Source organism: Heloderma suspectum, chromosome 3 (assembly GCF_057233095.1).
Source record: "Heloderma suspectum isolate Gila_16-S chromosome 3, 16-S_ref, whole genome shotgun sequence".
Classification (NCBI taxonomy): Eukaryota; Metazoa; Chordata; class Lepidosauria; order Squamata; family Helodermatidae; genus Heloderma; species Heloderma suspectum.
The window spans coordinates 210,358,815-210,381,629 of NC_139460.1; the positions used below are offsets into that span (position 1 = coordinate 210,358,815).

General features: G+C 44.6%; 1 protein-coding gene across 1 annotated transcript in view; it reads right to left on the reverse strand.

Moving 5' to 3' along the window:
- The window catches only part of CTNNA3 (catenin alpha 3), a 1,165,030-nt gene that overhangs the window by 161,134 nt on the left and 981,081 nt on the right, over window positions 1-22,815 (reverse strand). Inside the window, exon 13 of the mRNA XM_084845397.1 lies at window positions 12,453-12,545. Coding sequence (XP_084701523.1) covers window positions 12,453-12,545 — 93 coding nt within the window. The remainder of the gene's footprint in view (window positions 1-12,452; window positions 12,546-22,815) is intronic.

Consider the following 22,815-nt stretch of genomic DNA (forward strand, 5'->3'; position numbering starts at 1 on the left):
CAGGGGTTATGGGGCTTGGAGTCTAACATCTGGAGGGCCACAAATCCTTCACCCCTGCTTTACAGACTAGAGAGATGCTGCAACCTGCAGCTTTTATTGGCTCGCTACACAGGACAGCCATGCACAGAACCAGGGGATCCCAGTTCTACCCTGGTAGCTCTTGACAACAACATGTCCCTTGTGTTTCAACCAGTTGATGAGGAGTCCTACTTGCAGTTGTAGTCTATTGTTTGAAAGGTATTACCCTTGACTTCTGTCTACATCTTATGTGATCTATGGATAAATGGGACACCCCTGCACCCACCAGTATTACTTTCACACCTGTTATGTGCAGTAACTGCCCTTGAGCTGTATGTGGTTAGGACAAAGAGAAGCTACATTGAAAATCAAGGATGTAAGGAAGAACAAATAAAAAGGATGTTCCCCAGAGATGACTGTGCAAGTATGATACTGAAAGCAAGGAGGGAAGCTGAATTACTCATCACAAATTTCCTCAGAACCCAGGTTTATTAGCCACTGTCAGCAGATGTCTATTCTTCCTTTCTTTTTAAGAGTTGAGAACAAGATGTCTTCTGAAGCCCTCCAGTCTTCAAACAAGTCCATTGATTTACGCAATGATGTTTCCCATATTTCACATATTCATCACCACTGAAAGTCATTTCCTCCTTTAAGCACAATGTGACAGTCTCCTTGTTTCCCTTTAAAATAACAAACATGAGATTTCAACAGTATCTTTTAAATAATACAATTGTCGCTTGTGAGTAACTGCTCAGACAGCTGTTACTGCAAACACTAACACAACTTTTATTGAAGAAACTGCACAGTCCTCTGCTAGACTGCAGCTCCCTGTACCTCTCTCTCTCTCTCTCTCTCTCATGGTTAGATCATATACGGACTGAACGTATGTGGTGGGGAAGTGGGATTGCACACCCTGTCTCTGCCAGCAACCTCCATTTGTTGCTGATGGCCATGTGGAAGTTGGGAGCAGGGACAGGACTTCCCCTGCATGAATTCATTCTACACATAATTCTCAACCATGGGGAAAGGGCTCTCACTTTTTGTGTGCTTTTTCAGTTCCAAATCTGGGCTGGAATCCAGACTGAAATGAATTCTGAGAATCAGTTTAATTCAATAGTACATAGAGTTGGCCGGCCAACACTTGCTCCTAACACCTCATGCTGATGCTGTCTGCCTAAAGAAGGGAGACTGGGCATTAAGACCTCATGCTGGTGCCAGTTTCCTAGGGATGGATGGATCTGTCACTGTCAGTTTCACTTTCTCCTGCATCCAAAAAAATTAAATCTCCAGTTCTTTCTCTCCTAAATATGAACTTTGTGAATGTTGGTGATTTCTTATCAAAGAAACAAGCCAACAAAATTCTTGCCCAGAATTTGGCACTAGCTAAATTCAATAGGTACAGCTATTTCCAGCAGGGAGAGAACCATGTTGTACCTGCTGTCTTCCATACAGCTGTTAAAGATGAGGAGCCTATCAGAAAAAAGAGGTGGCAACTGTAATTCAGCACTAACATGATTGAATACACAGGGATTTAAACCCAGACTTTTTAGAGCAAAGCACTCAAGTCCTGGGCCTGGATAGACAGATCTGTCAGTTTTGGTTTCTTCCAAATTCATTCATATATCAATTTGTTTTTGCCCCAAATATGGAGAACTTTGTGACTTTTTGGAAATCTTTATCAAAACTGAACTGAAACAAAACTTCCACCCATCTACACCTGCCAGAAGACTGATTGGACCATTCAGCAGTTTCTCATCCCTGCTGATGCTGCCCACCTGAATGAGAAATGGCTGAATATGTCCTCACATCATTCCTGTCCACTTGAAGAAGAGAAAGACACTGGCCCTTATGCCCACTTTCATGAGAAAAGTGCTTTGCACCTGGAACTGATCAGTTTCTTAATCTTTTTTCCACTTATTCTCTCATCCTCTCATATGAAAGTTTCACCTCTTCTCTTGTAGGCCTCACCTATGCTTTTAAGGACATTGGGCGACTGCCCTCTAACTTGTGTTGGCAGCCACTGTGCCTCTTTGTTATATCCGCCTGCTTCCTGTCAGTTCTCTCTCTACTGAATGGGAGCGACTGAAGAGTTAGCAGCCATAGCCTGGGGATGAGGAAACACCAGAACGCCAACTTGAGAAGGGTTGTAGACACTCCCAGGGAGAACAATGGAAAACCCAAACTAAATAGAAAATGAAAACTATATATATATATATATATATATATATATGTGTGTGTGTGTGTGTGTGTGTGTGTGTGTGTGTGTATGTATGTATGTATATGTATATATAAAAGCTAAAAAAAGCCCTAGAACATAGGCACATCCCTAGTGCTCTTGGATCCAGTGTTGCTCCTGGGTCTTTGGGTGGCAGTATTGGCTAGGAGGGACTTTACTCAGATTTGATTAGTGTGCCAATTGTGCCCCTTCCAGGGGAGGGTGGTTCTGACCACAGTGATCCATGCCTTAATCACTTCACATTCACTGTAATGCACTGTATAAGACTGAAAGCCTTGCATTTATCCTGTACATCTTAAAAGTATATAAAACAAAATCAGCTAACAGAGCAATTAAGCTCTTTGCATCCCCATGCAAGGCTGGGGATGAGGTGGAGATGCCCTTCAGCAGGATGAAGGAGCTCCGTCAGCAGGGGGCTGAGCCCAGCTATTACAGCTGCAGAAAATTCTGCAGGCATAACTACTAGCAGTGCTGTTGCCGGTGCAAGAATGCACAGATCGGCACTAATACAACTTCGCCTTCCACTCAAAATGCTTTGGACCCAACCCCCTGCTCTGTTTGAGAGGAGCTGGTTTGTTTGTTACCTGTAGGATGGCAGTACTGGCTGAGTCGGTAGCAAAAGTCGGAGCAGAATTGCACAAAGAGGAATGTGTCATATTGTACAAGGCATTCTTCAACTTGAATTTTCTTGTGTGCTTCTCACGTGGGATCTGGGATTGTACTCTTGCACTATTTATTTTATGTATTTAGGATGGCTGAGACTTACTGGCTTCAACAATAAACATTTTGCAGAAAATAAAATAAAGTATGACATGTTTGCTACAGAATATCCTGCTGAAGTATCCACAAAACTGTGCTAACCTATTGTCATACCTCCTCTTCTCTTGGGCCAGCATAGTCTCCAGTGTATATTTTCAAGCTTCCTAGAATGCTATCTAATCTATCCCCCTGTTCCCAGCTTGTAGCCAGTCTAGACATTCAAGGGGGAGGGCACTCTCAAAAAGTAGGGGGTGCAGTTCATCTGGTTTGCAGGCCTTTTAAAGACAAAATTGTAAACTGTTTTTTAATTGTTTGTTTGTAAAAAATAAATAAATGGGGGGGGACCTCTGCATATGGGCCCACGGTGCTTAGATCATGTAAGCACCATGTGCCTTCTTTTCTTGGGTTGTGTCAATGTTGTTTTAGGCTCGGTGTTGTTGAGCTGCAGTGTCTCAGAGCAGATCTTTTTGGTTACTCTCCTGGATTTATTTTCAATATGACCCAACACAGAAGTAAGCAAAAGAAAATAGCTCTGAAGTCCCTCCCCCCTGCCCCATCCAAAGAGGCAGACCAACTGTTTGTGAAAGAAATCATGATCTGGGTGAAGGAGCAAGTGGGGTCAAGCCCAGCTGTTAAATTCAAAGACAGCTGGACTGTTTGGGGACTACATTGTGCATGTAAATGCATTTTCATCAAAGAAAAGATATCTAGACTGGGGAAGTTGAAGGGCAAGCAGTAGCTACTGTGAAATCATGTCATGTATCTTTTGCAGAACAATCACTTCACTGCGAGACTACTCAGCATTACATAAAACAAAGACCTTGTCTGTGAATTCCACTTTATATACTTGGATATCTGACTGGTTCTCACTGACAAAACAAAAACATGGAAGAGGATCAAGGAATGCTACATTTAGCACTGTCCTTTGCCTTCTCAACCACACCTCTGCATTTTAGGGATGGGTGAATTCCCTACCTGTGTGTTCTGACTGGGAATCCGCCCTTGGGGAGAGGTGATCCATTCCTCCCCCCAAAATCCTCTTTGGCCGGCTCCACTCTGCAGTGATTCCGCGGAGCCGCTGGCCAGCTCCAAAGCACCAGCGATACGGCCACCATTGCCATGTCGCTGGCTGAGGGGTATTGACTGCTCCATTCTGCCATGGGGGCAGATTCTTTAGAATCCGGCCTCATTGGGGTCTGTCATCTGTGGCGGAATTCTCTGCCATCCCTACTACATTTCCTTTTAAATCGGGTCTCACAACCCCACTCTTGCATTTGGAACATTCCACTTGGCTTTGCATCATACTAGAGAGTGTAGTACAGACTTCACCAACTTGGCACCCTCCAAATGTGTTGGGCTACAACTCCCATAATCCTCCAGCCAGCATAGGGAGTTGGGAGTTGTAGTCCAACACATCTGGAGGGCACCAGATTGGGGAAGGCTGGTGTAGTATGAGATCACTTCCATTGGTGACTGGTGGCTCTGATATCAATGGGGCTGTGAATCTGCTCTGGGCTTCAGTCAGAACTCTAAAGGAGCTATCCAAGGTGCTGAGACCATTTGGGGGTTGGGTTCAGCACCTTGGATAGCTCCTTTAGAGTTCTGACTGGAACCCAGAGCGGATTCACAGTCCCACTGACATTGGAGCCCCCAGCCTCCACTGATCACTTTACTCCATTAAATATTATAGGCCCTTGATCAGCTAATATGGTTCCTTACTGTACTTTCTTCCAAAGCCAAGGGCTGAGAAATGAACAGGACCTTATGGGTTAAGAAAACCACAAACTGAAAATAGCATGATCTGATATTTTATGTTATTTTTATGTTATTATTTTCCTGTATTGTAAATGCTTGAAATGTGTTTTCTGAAATAACTACTACTGCCTCTTGTCCTTGCCCCAAGTTCCCACCATACTATTATCTTAGCTGTCCAGCAAGCGCCCATTGGCATTTACGGCAAAGCCCACTGCCAATTGTCCCCTGGAATCCACTCCCACCATTGCCAGAATTTATTGTGCTGCTATGTTCATATCACCATTTGTTTGTCCCTAGCAATGGCCATTTCATATGGGAGCGTGCATTCATATGTACAATGAACAGTGGGGACCAAGTGGAATGGCATGGCAGATTTCAGCAATGGTAGATGTGGGCAGCAGGGGAGTGATATGCACCATGACCTCAGCTGGGGACAGAAAGAGAAGAAGCAAGTCTTTTCCTTGGCAAAGCCTTAATCTCTGGACATAAAACCAAATTTGAAGCCATAACCCTGCCATAGTAGACCTTTAAACCAGGGATCTGATTGCCAGATCTGAAGTGATTACTGTTTCAGAAGACCTTTAAACCAGGATCTGAAGCCAGATCTGAAGCTATTACCCTGTCAGTAGCCCTTTAACTGGCAGCCCGGAAACCAGATCAGGACCCACAGGATTTTTACCTGGACCCTGATGCCACATCAAAATATTTGGTCACATTTTCATTCTTTACAAGTTGTAAGAAATAGAGAGTTTGTATGTGGTGGCGCATAGCTAGACCCGTTAGGGCAGGACAGGGAAGTGGGGAAACAAATTCAGACATAGACTTGGATGGGTTAAATAACTGGCCACAACTTTATTGGTTCCGCTTGGAACAGAGTTGGCGGGGGCATAGGCCATGGATCCGTTAATCGACCACTCACTTGCAGTCTGCTCCCATCAACCTGGCCCACCAGCCAGGTGTAGGGATGTACGAAAGTGACTTACCTTCTCACGAAATTGATTCACGGTAGGGGGGAGGCGCTCTGTCCCTCCCCCTGAAATTCTGCCTGGGGGTGGAGGTGCTCCATCTCTCCCCCCAAAATTCTGGCCTGGGGGGAGGTGCCCTGTCCCTCCCCCCGAATCCTGGCTGGCCGGGTGCGCAAATGGCGGCGGCCGTAGCCGCCACCGTTTGCATCCCTGCAGTCAGCCGTGATAGGCTGCATAAATGTTTACGTAGCCTATCACGACTGAGTAAAAAAAAAAAACCCACGCGTACACAAATCGTGGCACCCATGGGCGCCGCCATTTGCGTTCCTTATTTTGGCACGTGTAGTCTACGTAAACATTTATGTAGACTACGGCGAAAATAAGGGGAACGCAAAGAGCATAGCGTCTACGCTATTTGCATTCCCCTTATTTTCGCCGTAGTCTACATAAATGTTTACGTAGGCTACACGTGCCAAAATAAGGAACGCAAATGGCGGCGCCCATGGGTGCCACCATTTGCGTACGCGCGGGTTTTGTTTTGTTTTTTTACTCAGCCGTGATAGGCTACATTTATGTAGCCTATAATTGTATTTTTTTTATAATTGTATTTTTTTAAAATCTAGCCGTGATAGGCTACATAAATCTTTATGTAGCCTATCACTTTTTGTTGTTGTTGTTGTTGTTTTTACTGGAAATGGCGGCGGCAGCAGCCGGTCGGAAGACCGGTCACCACAGCCACCACCGCCAAACCTCCGCCGGAGCTTCCACCGCCAGGAGGATTCGCCCAAGGTAAGTCCCGTCCCGGGGGGGCAGGGGGGCAGACCATTTTGCCACCGATTTCAGGGGGCCGAATGCGCTGGCATTTGGCCTCCCCAAGATTGGTGGTGAAATTCTCTGACATCCTCATTGTCAGGGGCAGGAGTCAAAAGCCCACCCCACAGCACAGACTGTTGAAGTGAGCCCCTTTCTGACTCCCTGGAGTGTGGCCCGGATTGCAGCCCCACATTGAGCTGGGTCTTAATGCCACAACCTCCCACAGTCCCTTAAGGGGGTCCCCCACTTGAAAGGGAAAATGGGTCACCCAATCCCATTCCCCTTCCCAATGGATCTAGCCCAATGCCTTCCACGCCTACAAAGTTGTGATTTAGAACTGAAAGTTTTATAGCCACCCTTACAGTTGTACTTGTCAGCCAAACAAAACCAAGTATCACCGAGTTGATATTCTTGAGGCGAAAACTCTGCACACTGGTGCTAATCTGTGTACATGTAAAATTCCTTCCCAGCCCCGTTGACTGGTGACTAACCATAACCCATGGCAAGAAATGAGTTACCCTGGAGTGGGTGGGTGGGGAAGTCGGCGTGGAGAAGCCACGTGGGAGGCCCTGCTCTGGCGGAGGCTTCTGGTGGACTTGAGGGAGGGAGGCTTTCCTTCCAGTCCGCCAAGAAAGCCCTCTTCCCGCTGAGCCAGTGTGGCCCTGATTGGCTCCCTGCCTCCCACATGGGTGCACACTTGGCGCACTGCTGCAGCTCAGCTGCCCCCTCCCAGCCTCCCCAGTGGGACTGCGCGCCACCACAACGTTGCTCCCCAGGTAGGCCGGGAGCTGCATTTCCACACTTTAATGCCATCTCGCTCGTTTTTTTTATATTTTGTAAAGGAATATCTTTGCATGTCATGCTATGCCTGAGTGCATGTGTTTCATAGATGGAAAGCTCCCACTGTTAGAAGGTGCCAGTTCTATGGTGGAGCGTGAACATTCTATGGTGGAGCATGAACATTCCTGAGGAGCTCAGTTTGTGACGCAAAATATAATGCCGGAAAAGAGAATGGCCTCTATGTATACAGAAAGTGACCAACCTTGCTATAAACTCTTATAAAAACAGTGGATGCTTTATTCCGCTATCTTACTGAGTAGCGTTGTTTTTTTCTATATGAATAGAGATTTATGTGAAATAAATAACCCCTCGAAAGAAGTCCATGATGGAATGTTTATGCAGTCTTTGCACAAACTATATTTATTCATGAAGAATAAAGATACAGCCTTTCATATGAAAAGTATTTTGAGGAAAGCCCTCGTTTGTCTTAGACTCCAAAGGTAGTAATTTTAGGCATAATTCGGACCAAAATGGGCAGCTGTGGTTGCTTAATTGCCAAGCATGTTGTTTAGTTATTCTTGTAGGGAATCATCATTCCACACAGTATGTTTTAACAGAGCTGGTAAAATTCAAACACAGTTAAAACCTGGGGGATTAAGTGATTTTTGTTTTTACACTGTTCACGCGCGTGCGCGCGTGTATGTGTACACTTATCCTGCACCACCTGCATTCATTCATTCTATACAGAGTCTACATGGGGTTTGCTAACATGCTGTTACTAACAAGCACCACTGCTAGTTGCCTGGTGAAGATTCTGTTGCTCTGAATACTGTTCCACCTGAGCAGAAGAGGGCATTGCTCCTGGAGACTGTGTAAAAGACAGCTGCTTATGAAGGTGGTAGCAGGCTTGGACAGCTGCCGAAGCATGGTGCAAAAGGGCATTGTCCATTTGGCATCAGTTCAGCAGCCATCTGGAGTTGAGCTGCTTATCCAACTTCATTTCATTCTCAGAAAGAGAGAGCTGTGCAGCAGGTGAGTTCATCCCGATGGGTGTCAACTGAGTGATAATTCTCAAGACACCACATACAGATTCCCAGAACAGCAAATAGTTTTGTGCACATGCTATGGCTTCCATAAAGTTGCCACTGCAATCTGAGCAGGCCCAGCTATTTTTTTGTTGTTGTTGTTATTGTCAGAAAGGAGTTAAAACTTTGGTCTTTTATGAATATGCATTTTTAAAGCAAAAGGAGTCTTGTCACCAATTGGTTCAGTTAGAGAAGGTTGAGCAATTGAGGATGGATGACACCCTACCCAACCCTCTGTGGGCCTAATGGCATCAGGGATTCTGGCCATGCCTCCTGACACCATTTAGTAACCCACCCTATGTCCCCTGCCTCCTGGAGAAGTCCAGGAAGGCTCTGTTGGCCACATGGGGAAACCCTGGGGCAGCTCTGGCTCAAGCTCTCCCACCGCCGGAGGCCAGAGAGCACACATGCACCACTGCAGCCTGCCATTGCCACCGTGCCCCCCTTTGCTGCTATCCACTCTTTTGGCACTGTGTCTCCCACGCCCTCCCTACACCACTGCCACTCCTGCCGCTACTTGCTCTGAGCACACAAGCAGGCAAGCTCTCTGGAGAACTGTGTCGGTGGCAAAAACAGCCATCCCAGCTGTTCGGAGAGCCAACCAGGCCCAAATCCCAGAGGCTGGCACTGTGGGGGGGGGTGTCCCTGGAGACTGCCTGTACTGGTGCCTGCTGCTTTCTCTGAGAGGATCTACAGAGCAAGCACAGTGGCATTGGGTTAGGGAGGGGGGTAAGAGGCATGGCAGGAAAAGGGTGGGTGGGCGGATGGCATGCAGTGGTGGCAGGTCCTCCTGGTGGGGAGGGTGCAATTCGCCCCTCCTCCCACTCCACCACCTGAGGCGTCACCCCACTTCATGAGAAGGCCAGCCCTGCTCTGAGTGCTGGGTTATGACTTCAGGCTGGACATTTCCCTGCTACGAATTAAAGAATGTTCTGGTTTGGTCTGCCCATGAACTCTTGGAGAACTTCATTCCCCCACCCTCAGAAAAATATTCATTGACATGGCCCCCCAATTTCATCACCCACAAATAGAGGATAATTTGGGGTGTAACTGTGGATCCAGTTTTAATATCATTTAGGGTTCAATCCTATGCATGTTTAGATAGAAAAAAGTCCTACAACTCCCAGCATTCCACAGCCAGCTGTGCTGGCTTGGGGACTGCTGGGGGTTGAAGGCCTTTTTTCTGTCTAAACATGCATAGGACTGCACCCTTAATATTGTTTTGATATTGTTGGAGGAAGCAACAATACCACTACTCCTTTTAGCAATGGGCTTGACCCCTAGTCTCTTAGCAAATTGGTTCCTTCATCCTGTGATATGAACTAAGACTAGAGTTTTATTCAATATTAACTGAGCCAAAATGTCTCAGAGCAGAATTTTTATTCCCGCCCCCAAACTGTTGAAGAATTCCACCTCTGAGAAAATATTTGGTAGTTAATTTGGGGAAGCCATTTTCACTCAGCCCTAATGTCAGCATACCCTCACCTAGCTATTCAGGGTTAATTTGACAACAGATGCACTTTTCTTTGCAGAATTTACACAGAACTGGACCTACAAGATAGTCCTTCTGGGAGATTGCCATCTACATAGTAATAAACAATGTCCTCAAATTTCAACCATTTATCATTTACAGATGTCTTTTATGTATGCAAAAAATGCCTAGGACAAAAAATGTCCCCCAAAATTCCAACTGACTTCTTGGTTGTGGGACAGTTTTTGTCCCAGCCAATGTAACATATTGGGATAAGAAAACATTCCAACAAAAACTGATCCAAGGAAGCAGATTTGAGTGCCCACAGGGAGATTTTTTTCCTCTAAAAGAAAAAAAAACCCTAGGGCAAAAAAAAAAAAAAATCCCAAGAAATTTACTGATGTTTGCCATTGGGGTGCTTTTTTCTTTAGTCCCGGCCAATTTTAACTTATTGGGGTAAAAATGTTGCATAGGGATAAAAAATGCTTCCTCATGAGAAAAGTAAGTAAAATTAAGTGCCTTTCTTCCATAACTACATGCATAGCTTTGTTTTGCGAACATTTTACTGCCCCAAGATACATTACCCATTATGTCAGTTTCTTTGGTTTTGTTCCATGAAGATTAAAATTAGCAAGTATTATTATCTACATGATAGGGTAGCAAACCAGTTACCTCTTGTATATTAACTAATGTACATGCTGTGATCATAGGAGTTAATCATATTAAGATGATGTCCCTAGAGGGTTTAAAAAAAAAAAAAAGGAGTTGTGGTAGCTGCACTACAATGCATACAAGATTAGTATATAGTGTTCTTTACCTCCAAAATGCAGATTGCTTTGGCTCAATGTAAGTACAACTAACAATACAACTAGAAACACTTCTTTGGGGAATGCTGAAATTCAGCTATCCTCCTTAAAGCTGAATGTTTTCTGACTTAATTTTCTGCTCTAAGAAATGGATAATCCTGGATTATTTGAATTGCACCAGATGTCGCTCTACCAGACTCTCTTTGTGCTTCTCTTCTCTCATGTGTAGAGGGAGGTTTGGATCTGAGTATTGATCATTCAGGCTATACATCCACGCAGTTGCATTAGTTTGTAGAACGTACTTTAAGTTGAGATGATGGCCTAGTTTCTCATTCCATTTGCATCCCTGTTGCCTGGTTTTGTACAGATGCATGATAAACCAATTATTAGTCCATGGTTAAATCTGCCTGTTCTTTTTTTCCCCAGTGTCCTTTGTATATTTCAATGGAATATTGCAGGATGCATGAATGTTACATGATAGGGCCTTTTTTCAGATTTCTCAAGTTTTGATCTTGTGTACCTACAAGTAGATTTTTTAAAATTTATCTGTGGAAAAAAATAAACTTTCAGATTGCTTTCCTGAGAGGATTTGCAGCCCCAAATATATTTCTGGAGTCTGGCCATCCTACTTCCAGACAAAACAGCTTCAGTATTATTTTCCAGCTAGCCAAGTCATTAATAGCTCCTTTCAATATCCTTTTAGAGAGACTTATTTAGAGTTTCTGAATAAACAGGAATTACAGTTCCTTCAGATATGTGCAGATTTCAGGTGGATTGCAGTGACAGTTTGGCTGGATGTTGGGTCTCTCAGATATAGGAAACTGGTAAAGCTTTACACAAGGAGCATACAAGGAATAAGAGAGTGGAAGCATTATTTAGGATCTATGTCTCCTAGTTTTAATGCTCATCAAAATGTATTTCTGTTCATAGATAATGGAAGGATTAGCCTGTTCAGGCAGGCTACTGACTGCTCCTGTACAGGTCTCACAGCTCACAACTTTTAAAGTATGGGTCCCTCTACTTTGTAGTCTGAAACTAGTGCCAAACTGGTGTAACTGCTATGGATTCTCCCAAAGAATGCTAGGAATTGTAGTTGTGTAAAATCACTGAAACATCCTAGGGATACCTTCCTGTCACTCAAAGAACTACATTTCCCAGAGTTTCCTGGTAGCTAGGGATGGACAAACCACATCTGTGATCACACCTCTACATCTGGTCACATCTCTACATCTGGTCCAGGACAGTTTTACATGCATTTAATTATAGGGTTGTTCCATCCAATTTCTGTATCAGCCTGCAGCTGTTGTTTTGAAAAATACACAAATATTTGCAATTGTTTTTGTATGCATTTCCCCCAAAGTATACATTTTGTACACAAGTTTTCCAAAGATATCCATTTTTGTATGCAACTTTCCCTAATATTCACATTTTTGTATGCATTTTTGAGGTGGGAACTGCATCACAAAATGCAGAGAAATAGACAACTCAGTGTTCTGATCAGCATGCTAGTCCAGTAACTGTAAATTAGGTAAGCTCGCGTTAAAATGCAGTCAAAACTGCGTTCTGCCCCATCCCTACTAGTAGACAGCTGTAGCAGTTAAACAGTTTGAAATGGATGTAAATTTCTGTTAGGACAATGAGAATCTATTGAAGAAACGAGTTATCTTTTGGTGCAATTACCAGCCAATATTAAGGGACCTTAAAGGAACAAGACTACAGGCCTTTTGTTCAAGTACTTTTGAATAAAACTGGTTTGATACGTACCCTATCAGTTTTCCCTTCAGTTTGATTGCTGGTGCGGCTGCGCGCATCATGGTCATCTTCAAGATCAGATACATCTTCTAATTCTTCTGGGGTCTGCAAGAAGAAAATGGCATTTCTGTTAGGGTTCTACTCAGTTCCAGTCTACTCTATACATTATCTGATCTACTGAGTTATTTTTAAGACAACTGCCAGTGACTGCCCACTAGTCCTGGACTGAGACCTGTAATCCCAACAGGGTTTAAAGATGTCAAAGACCTGCAGCAGCAATCAAGCCTCCAGTTGGACCTCATATGTGGTGGCCCTGGCAACTGGCATGCACCTCCCCTCATACAATAGATGCACATATAAGGAAAATGTAGGTGCTGTGTGTATCCATTCAGATATTAAAATGTAGAACATGAGCAATTATCTTTTTCACCTTATGTATTCCACATATTGAACTTACTTTTATATAGCATATGATCATATTACATTGTGTGTGCGTGCACACATTTGTGGCTCCATGCATAAACATGCAGTGTTTTCCTTATATGACTTTACAGTTGTGATCATTCTTGATTTTCTGGCATGTTATGTTTGTAGCAATTGTACATTGCTCACCCTTTGACATGAGGCAATATTTAATCAATATGTGATTACAGTATGTTTTATGGTTATAAAAACAAATCCCATTAAAGGTAACACATGAAGCCTGCTATAAGGAGATCTGTATCACCACGAGGGATGTCATGAGCATCCGAGAGACTTCCCCCGCTCAGCCCCCCGAACAGTGCTCGCAAAGCTGCGGGGTGCTTGTGAACAAGCGCACCAAGCATTGCATGGTCTGGGAGCGCCCCAAGCCACCTGCTTCTCCCTGTAAGCCGCCATTTTGCAGAATATCAGGGCTCCGTCATTTCCATATATGTAATGCTGTACAAAATGGCAGCCATACAGGGCTATCTCTGCAGTATTAGAGGCGTGAAGGGGCCCTTTACGTCTCTAATGTTGCGGAGATGGCTCTGTACAGCTGTCATTTTGTGCAACATTAAATATACAGAAATTACAGAGCCCCAATCTTCTGCAAAAATGGCAGCTCGCAGCGAGGAGCAGGTGGCTTGGGGTGCTCCCGGACTGCTCACCAAGCCCTCTGGGCTCATGCAGCCTGTCAGGCAGCAGCGATGACTCGACAGGCACCCACGCCTGGCAGGTGCAGGTGAGTCCGTCCATCCTCACCACATTCTCCTAATCATTTATTATTATCTATGCTAGTATCTTATGTATAAACTAGTGGAGACTTGTATAAATTCTTTGATGCGGGCATGTCTGCACCAAGCTTCTTATTATAATTTATTCCTTATTTGTTTTAGATCTTGCTCTTCCTTGTTAAGTGCCCAGGGCAGTTAACAACCTATATAAAACATGGTTCACCACATAAAAACATTACAAATATGACTCTAAAATCACATATAATAAAATACAATTAAATCATCAACACAATCAATCAATCAAAAACAGAGCCTGTACCTCCACGGTTTGCGCAAATACATAGGTCTTTAACTGGTTCCTAAATGGCAACAGCACTGGGGACAGCCAAATCTTGACCAGAAGGTAGTTCTATAGCTGGGTGCTACCCCATAGAAGGCCCTGCTATCTGTGGTAGCCCTGTGAGCCATGTTTCTCAAGAGCACCACAAGCAGACGTGATAGGCTACGTAAGTCTTTATGTAGCCTACCACAGTTGAATACAGGGACGCAAACGGCGGCAGCTACAGCAGCCGCCGTTTGCATCCCTGCTACCCAGCGGCCAGATGTCCAGCTGCTGGCGGAGCTGGCCGGCAGCTCCCTGGAATCCCCGCGGAGTGAGCCGGCCAGGCACGACTCTGGGGGGAAGGAGTCCCCCCACACACCACAAAGCAGATCCACAAAACGGTAAGTAACTTTCGTACATTCCTAAAATAGTGTGCTCACACTCCTTTTTGCCCTTCCCTTCCTGTGACCTTCTCCACTGCTGCCAGGTGGAAATCTTTATTTCTTTGCCTACTTCCACCAAACCAGTCCAAAAACTCTCTCAGGTATCCAGTTAAGATAGTGTGGAGGTTGGCTGCTAGATATGGGGTAGGTGACCCAAAAAAGAGACCACAGATTTTCAAATAACTAAGTTTAGATTTTACTGAAGAAAACTGTCAATAGGAAAAAGTCTTAAAATCTGGATGGACATGGACACACACACACACACACACACCATATGAACAAGAGAGTAATAAAACAACCAGGGATAAATGCATCCAGCTATCCTAATTAGACTGTGTCTCCATTTAATCCAGCCCTTATCCAAGAAACAACTGTCATTGGTCCAGCTCTCTCAATCAGTTCCTGCATCCCTAATGCTTTCTTTCCTGTGGGACTCTGGGCTTATTTCCTTCCTTCCTTCCTTCCTTCCTTCCTTCCTTCCCTCCCTCCCTCTCTCTTCTCTCTTTGCCTTTGGCTTATATTTTCTAAAATTATTAATTTTATTTTCCCCAGCTCCAACCAGTCAGAAGGGTAGATTCTTGTTCATTTCTGCAAATTAAGTTTCTGTTTTCTGAACTGAAACTTTTTCTCTCTCATCCTCATAACATCTGTTGAAATGTATAATCTCCTGCTCCTCTGAGCACAGCTTTCAGACCACTACATTCTAACTAAACTTTTGACCTCTACTACACTATTAACCTTTTAGCTGAAACTGACTAGCCAATACACAGAGGGAGGGGGAGAGAAAGAGAGAGAGAGAGATCTAACCCCATAATATCCTAAAACCAAACCAAATACAATCATGTAGGACAGTTTTGTCCCTCACAGTCCTCCATAGCACCATACCCCCCTGGAGGACCCCACCCACAGTTAAGCTTACCAGATAATGGGCAGGGGTCCATTTTTCTTTTTAAAACATTTTGTAATAGGATGGTGGATGCCGAAGTGCTGGCTGAGGCTACAGGTGTCTGTCATCTTCTTTCCCCCGAAATGCTTTGAGGCCCAATGTAGGGAGCCCAGAGGCATACTAGAGAAATGACCATAGCAAGCCACTGCAGCCTCAGATGGTGCTTTGCTTCACAGTGCAACTACCATCCTACTAAGAATGTTTTGTTTTTACTTTTAAAGAAAAGGTATTTTGGTGACTGGTGTCAGCCTCAGTGAGACCTTCTGCAGGCTTGTGGGCCCCAGCATTTCCTCAGCCATGCTGGATGCTCATGCTGGACCTGGATGTGGGATATTTATATAAACCATCTCTCTGTTGCTATAAATAATCCCCCATCACTCACTTTTTCACACACTCATTCATTCATTTCACTCATACTGACTCATTCAGGAACTTGGTACTCATATACACCATTCATATGCCAGATTTGCATGCATAGGACCCAATTCAGTCATCCTTTCCATGCTCCCTCTTTTGTGAATCATCCTGCTCTATGTGGAGTTTCCTGCTACTGAGCTCCTCTCTGTGTCAGCAGCCCTCCTACAACGGGAGAGCTGCGAACATGGTTCAGCTGTGCACGCCTAACAAAAAGCTCTAACTGGATTGGGCCCACATGGTTTCATCGTTGACCAACAATTCAAACAAGCCTGCTCTCTTCTGTGCTAACTCTCTTTGCACCAACAACAATCCCATCTGTCACTATGGCTTGTGTGCTGACATTTAAACAAAAAACAAAAAAACCTCAGCAGCTGGAATGTTCATAAACGTTCCATAAAACCTCAGCTGCTGCAGTTAGATTTACACGTGGGTTAGAGCACTTACACACAAGAACCTCAGAAACTGCACCTGGCATTTACCACTTTTATCGTTTCTCTAATTTTGGAGTAAAGTTTGCAGAAACAGGTGGTTCTGTCAATTGCACACTCTATGGTTTAATTTAATACTTTATTTGTCTCTATGACCGTAGCAAGTGCCCTAGACAATTATCCAAGCCTGATTTTGCAAATATAGATTTTAGTCATATTCTTTATTGGTTCATGTTAATCACCTGTTGTTTGATACAGTCAATTAGGCAACCCTTCTCTTTTTTGCTGGGATTAAAAAGCACCTGCATTTTCCAGGAAAGAATCCCACACTTTCTGGTAAGAACTCAAATGTCAGACAGAGAGAGATGGCTGGGTGAACCTCTAGTCATTTATTCATCTGTATATGTTGAGTTCTGGATTACAAAAACAACTCCATTTACATAGAAACAGATGCCTAAATTTGTTCAAACACTTTTAAAGATGCATATACATAGAACAGAGTGTTTTCTCATAAAGATTGTATGTGCAGTATTTTGAGCTAACTAGGAATTTGGTTTGACTGCAATTGCTCTGTGCTTTTCCAATTTCTAGTTTGACTTATGAGTGCTGGAAGAGAAGTCAGTATAGCATGTGCTTTCATAACAACCATAAAACTGGTGTCTAGGATTACCAAATCTATCTCAAACTTGTTTGCAAGTGCATCTCTCACAATTTTCTTATAATATGTAAAAAAAAAATGAATGCATTTTAGAGGCTCCTTCATTGCTTAGGAAAATATGCCCAGATGTCTCAAATGACAAAATAAGCTAGTGTTGGGGGGGGGGGGAGTGATATCTTATTTATAGCCTCACTTAAAAAAAAAAAGACAATAAAAAGGCCAGGCTTTTTATTTTATGACAAACAATTCTGGATAGCCTCGCTGCCCCTAGAAATGCCCAATCCTTTGTGTGGCATCTACTAAAGCTTTGGCCACAACAAACTCTCATGACAAATAAAACTGAAGTTGTGTTAAGTTGCTTCATTGTCCTATATGACATAGTGCACAATCCCCACAGCTGCTTCTTTTCCTCATTTTTTTTTTACTACTTACCACCTAGGGTTTTTTATAATTAAAAAAGTCAGCAATAGCTCTTGGCTTTCCATATGCATACAATTGTTCCTTTGTAAAATGGACTTAGCCTCCATCTACGTCTAGGCTATATCCAAGTGTGTGTGTGTTTATATGAAAATCATATTCCATCTATCATTAAGTTTGTCTGTTCCCTTGCTCTATCAGCTTGATTTTTTTTTTTAGATATATATTTGACGATACAAACAGAAGCAGTTTTGATGTGCCAGTACAAGCACAATACATTGGATACTATTGATGTCCAGGGAAAGCTTTCTACAGCAGTAGCAGACTATTCAGAAAAAGGGCTTTGCAACACATAGCACCTTCAGGGGCCAATGGCAGCTCTGAAAGACAGAAAAACCCAACAGGAAAATAGCATGAGGGTAGAGGTTAATCCCCTTCCTCATTCCGTGGTCCTGATCCAGATCAGGGCACCCCACAGCTATTTTTTTTTTCTAAAGAAGGAGCCGGGCCAGTTCTAAGCCTATTAATTAACAGGCCAGTTCCAAGCCTGTTAACTAAATCCCAAGGATTTGTGAAAGCTATTGCCCGATCATGATGAATACCCAATTTTTACGGAGGGCAACTGAGAGGGTTGTGGTCGGGCAACTGCAAGCATTCTTGGATGACACCGATTGTCTAGAGCTGAGTCTGGGTTCAGACCTAGTTTTGGGACCAAATCAGCCTTGCCAACCCAGTTGGATGACCCATGGCAAGAGAGCAAACGGGGAGTGTAACTATGTTCCTCTTACTCAATCTTTCTGTGACTTTCAGTACCATCGACCATGGTATTCTCTCAGATAGGCTTTGTGGGATGGATATCAGTGGTCACTGTGCTTCAGTGATTCCATTCCTGCCTGTTGGGTGAGTCTCAGAGAATGGTGTTGGGGGGTTGCACTTTGCTCCTCTGGCACTTGTGCTGTGGGGCGGTGCAGGGCACTATTTCATCTCCAGTGCTCTTTAATATCTATATGAAGTTGCTGGGAGCGGTGATTTGGGGACCTGGAGTGTAATCTCTATGTGGATGACAGCCAGCCAGGTCTATTTCTCTATAACATCTGAATCAGGTGTGGCCATGCAGGCTCTGGACTGGTGCTTGGGCACAGTGGTGGGCTGGATGAGAGCCAATATACCGACTTTGAATCCTGGCGAGATAGAAGCACTGTGGGTGGGTGGGTCATGGGTCTGGGACATGATCCCTCTGAAGGAACAGGTGCATAGTTTGGGGGATGCTCCTTCATCCATCTTTGTCACTGGAGGCTCAAGTGGCCTCAGCGGCTGGGAGTATCTTTTTCCAGCTTCAGCTAGTGTGCTAGCTATGGCTGTTCCTGGATTGTGATGACTTGGCCATGGTGGTTCGGGCATTGGTAACCTCAAGACTGGATTATTGTAATGCACTCTATGTGGGGCTACCCTTAGGCTTGGTCCAGAAGCTGCAGCTGGTGCAGCATGCAGCTGTGAGGCTGTTAACCTGTGCCTCCTTTCAGCATGTTACCCCTTTGCTACAAGAACTGTACTGTTTGCCAATAAGCTACCAGGCCAGGTTTAAGGTGTTGTTGTTAACATATAAAGCCCTAAACAACTTGGGACCAGCTTACCTTAGGGATTGCCTCACCCCTTACATCCCTGCCTAATCTTTGTGATCCTCAGTAGTAGAAGGAGCACTTTTGATGGAGTAGCATGGTCCTGAGGTTTGCCTTAGGAACACTAGTAATAGAGCATTTAGTGTTGCAGCACTCACCCTATAGATAGGGATGTTGTGAGCACTCAACTGGGTTTGGGAGTCCAGTGGACTCCCCCATGTCCAATCCCCCCGATCCTGCCTGCCGAGCCATGGGGCGCTCACGTGCACATTTGTTGACCACTGCGCGGTCTGGTAGCGCCCCACAGCTGTCCACACCTTGCTACGAGCTACCATTTTTACACAAGATGTCATTTCTGTGTATTTTATGTTGCACACAATGGCGACCATAACGAGGCCATCTCTGCAACATTAGAGGCTTAAAGGGGCTCACTCACTAAGCCCTCCCGGGCTCGCATGGCTTGGCAAGTGGGGGGGGGCGGCAGCGGTGACTCAGCAAGTGCCTGTGCTCAGTGGGCGCAGATGAGTCCATCCATCCCTTCCTATGGACCATGTTCCCTATTGACATCATGCAGGGGTCTACAATTTTGACTTGTAGATGTCTCCTTAAGAGCCATCTCTTTATGCAGGCTATCCCTGAGGTGTGACCGTTTACAGTTAGAGTTTATTGCTGATCAGTGATTATTTTATGGTTGCATTTCATTGTTATATTTTAGTGCCAATGTTATCATTGTGTTCACTGCTTCAGACATTTTGTTGGGAAATGTTATATACATTTGCAAAATCAGTCAGTCAGTCTTCTTAAAGGGCTCTCGGCAATGAGATGTTCTACATATACAGATGGGCCATTTTTTTCTTAGTTCCATCCCGATTCCATACCAGATTGCAATTGTTTGTAGTCTGAATGAAAATGTGCATGTATTTTTCTATGCAGATTTTTAAATATGAGTTTTTTGTGAACACTTTTTCATTATAGCTTCTGTGCACCTAGAATTCAGAGGCATACTGACTCTGAACATGCAAGCAGGCCAGGCTCAAGATATTTTGCTCTCTGAGACAAAGGACAAAATGCCCTCCCCACTATTCCATGTACAGAATCCATCCTGACTGGCAGTTTAATCTTGCTTCAGCACTGGCAATGAGACAGCAAGCATCGTCTCTGCCACACCTGAAGGCAGCAAGTTAGCTTTGGGGATGCAGGGCAAGCCATGTAGCACACACACAGCTCTGCCCTCCAACATCCCACTTGCAATTCTCCACCCCCACTGCACAGCATAGTATGAGTTAGATCCAGCATCTGCCTTCCAAGAGAGAAAGGGATCTTCTGCAGAAGGAAAGGACCTTCTGCAAGAGGAAGGGCTCTGCTCATGGGAGATCCCTCTACCCAATTTTGGGGATCCCTCTGACCCCCACATCACAACTCACCCCATTCAGCAACTCTCCGGATACTCTGTGTAGCATTTTCAGGGCAGTGGGTGGACTTCTGTGGGAAGGAGGTGGCAGGGAACTCCACTTCCATCAGAACAGTTGATCCAGCTTGTTAAATCTGGATCCAACTCTGTGTTTTTACATTTAAAGATCACAGTCTTACATCACCCTGGCCATTGTGCTGCTCAGGAAAGATAATGTTTGCAATGTGGCTTCATTAAAATGGTATATATTATAGGGGTATGCACCACTTTGGCCCAAGGCCTGAACCCCGAGTCGAAGCAGGCTGCTTCAGGTCACTTTGTGCCCCTTCCGAGGCGAAGCGGAAGGGGCATGAAGCAACCCAGAGTGGGTCGGGGGCTCGGAGCTTTGGCCCTCCCGGCACCTCCAGGTCTTTACCTGAGCCAGCAGCCAGGATGGTGGTGGCAGCGAGGATGGTGGTGGGGGTGAGGATGGTGGCAGCGTCAAGGATGGCGGCAAGGATGACGATGGTGGAGAAGGCAGTGGTAAGGGGGTTTGCGCGGGGGCGTCAGGGGGGACCTGAAGCAGGGTTCGACATCTGAATCCTGCTTTGGGTTCAGAGCCAAGGCAGGTCAGGCCCCCCGGAATCTGCCCAAGCTGAATCAGTCCTGCCTCAGAAGCCACAAAGCGGCTTCCAAGTTGGATCGGGGGGTCCCTGCACAGCCCTGATATATTTATACATACATACAGATTTTGTTGTTCTAGAGTATACATCAGCCCCTTTTGCCTCTAAGTAAAAGACAATTGCTGTGGGCAAATATGTAAAGTCAGTAGTCATAGTGAAGGGTACAAGATAAGACATCTTTTCCACTTTTTAAAAAAATCCTCAGACCCCAGAGCAATGCACAACTGGTGTTGTATCTGCAATGCAGAAAGGACTTGAGTGATCTAAATCTATCGTTTTGGTCAAAATAAGCAGTGCTGTGCTTTTCATACATTAAAATTTAGGCTTCAGTGCAGCCTTTAATTCAGCTCTTAAGTGAGAGGATGTTGCCAAAAACAATTGGATTGAAGCAGGGAAATGGAGTGGGGGGACACAGGAGCAGATGCAGTTACTCAAATATTTTCTCCATCAGCTATGGATAGCACACATACCAACAGGAACAAGAAGAAGAATAGAGGTCAATTCATATGACCCTTTCAGCTCTTGGAAACTACAGTTTTCAGTCAGCCTGGGCAGACTTTTAGCTATGCTGCCAGAGACTGAAATAGTTGTGTGAATGGCTGATGTCACATACTGATGTCAGAACAGATTGTGTCATCTAACTAGACTTGTGGTGCTAAAACTAGAAGCTTCATTCAGAGAGATTTCTTTTTTATTCTGGGAAAAGACAGGTTGTACAAATATTCACCTTTTTTATCTATGCCATTTTTGCCATCTTCTGCTGCTTTCCTTTTCCAAATTAATCACTTGGGTGAACTCACCCAATGAGATATTCTGCACTTAGTAGAACTGTGTCCCACTGCTACATAGCCAATCAGTTATAGCTGTGTGATGTCATCACTTAAATGAACGTGAACATTTTCTACAGAGTGTGGAAAAATTGCCAGTAGGTATTTTTGACCTTGCTAAAAATGTTCACAAAGACTGTGAGAAGTTCTATTTTTGAATAGATTTTGCCCAAAGTGAAATTCCTGGTGAATTCAGAGGTTCTCAGTGAATTCAGAGATTCTTGTGCAGGCAAAACATCTGCAAAATGTTGAGGCCTTTTCAAGATTTCAGTCATGCCGGCCACATGACCACGGAAGCGTCTTCGGACAGCGCTGGCTCTTCGGCTTAGAAACAGAGATGAGCACCGCACCCTAGAGTCGGACACGACTGGTTGGGGACACCTTTACCTTTACCTTTTTAATACATTTTGCATGACCCAATCAGTATGCCTTTTTTCCAGAATTCACTCTTCATCTCTGTACTACTTTTTTTCCTTTTATTCACCAGTAAACCTATGGCTGGAAGACAATGTGTGCTAAACCTGTCCATAAGAATTAACAAGTGACATGCTGTCTTTTCAACACAATTACACGGAGTAGAGGGAGATTCACCCATGGAGGTCCTCTAATGGCTGCAGTGGAGCTTTCCACCACTGTGTCTGCCCCACCAGTAGTGCTCCATTATCAGTAAGGGCAAAAGGGGGGCTGTGGCCTGGGAGCATGTCAGGGCTGGATTAGGGAAGACTTCAGATCTGCTGGATACAAAGCCCTTCATTTCCCTGGACATGCCTTCAGAATGGGCGGTGGGAAAGCTACACCAGACCCTGGAGCTGAATTTCCCCCCTCATTGGGAGGCAATAGGTGGGAAATTCCCAGTGAACTGAAAGAAAAAAGAGCTGATTCTTCCCTCCTCCTGCCCTGTTCCATGCAAGCCCAGTAGGGCTTAAGAAGTGGTGGTTCTTCTGCCACGGATGCTTTCTCTCCCACCTCCATGAGCTTGCTCTGCCCATTGTTGTAATTTGGCCTTTAAATGATTAATTCATTGATCTA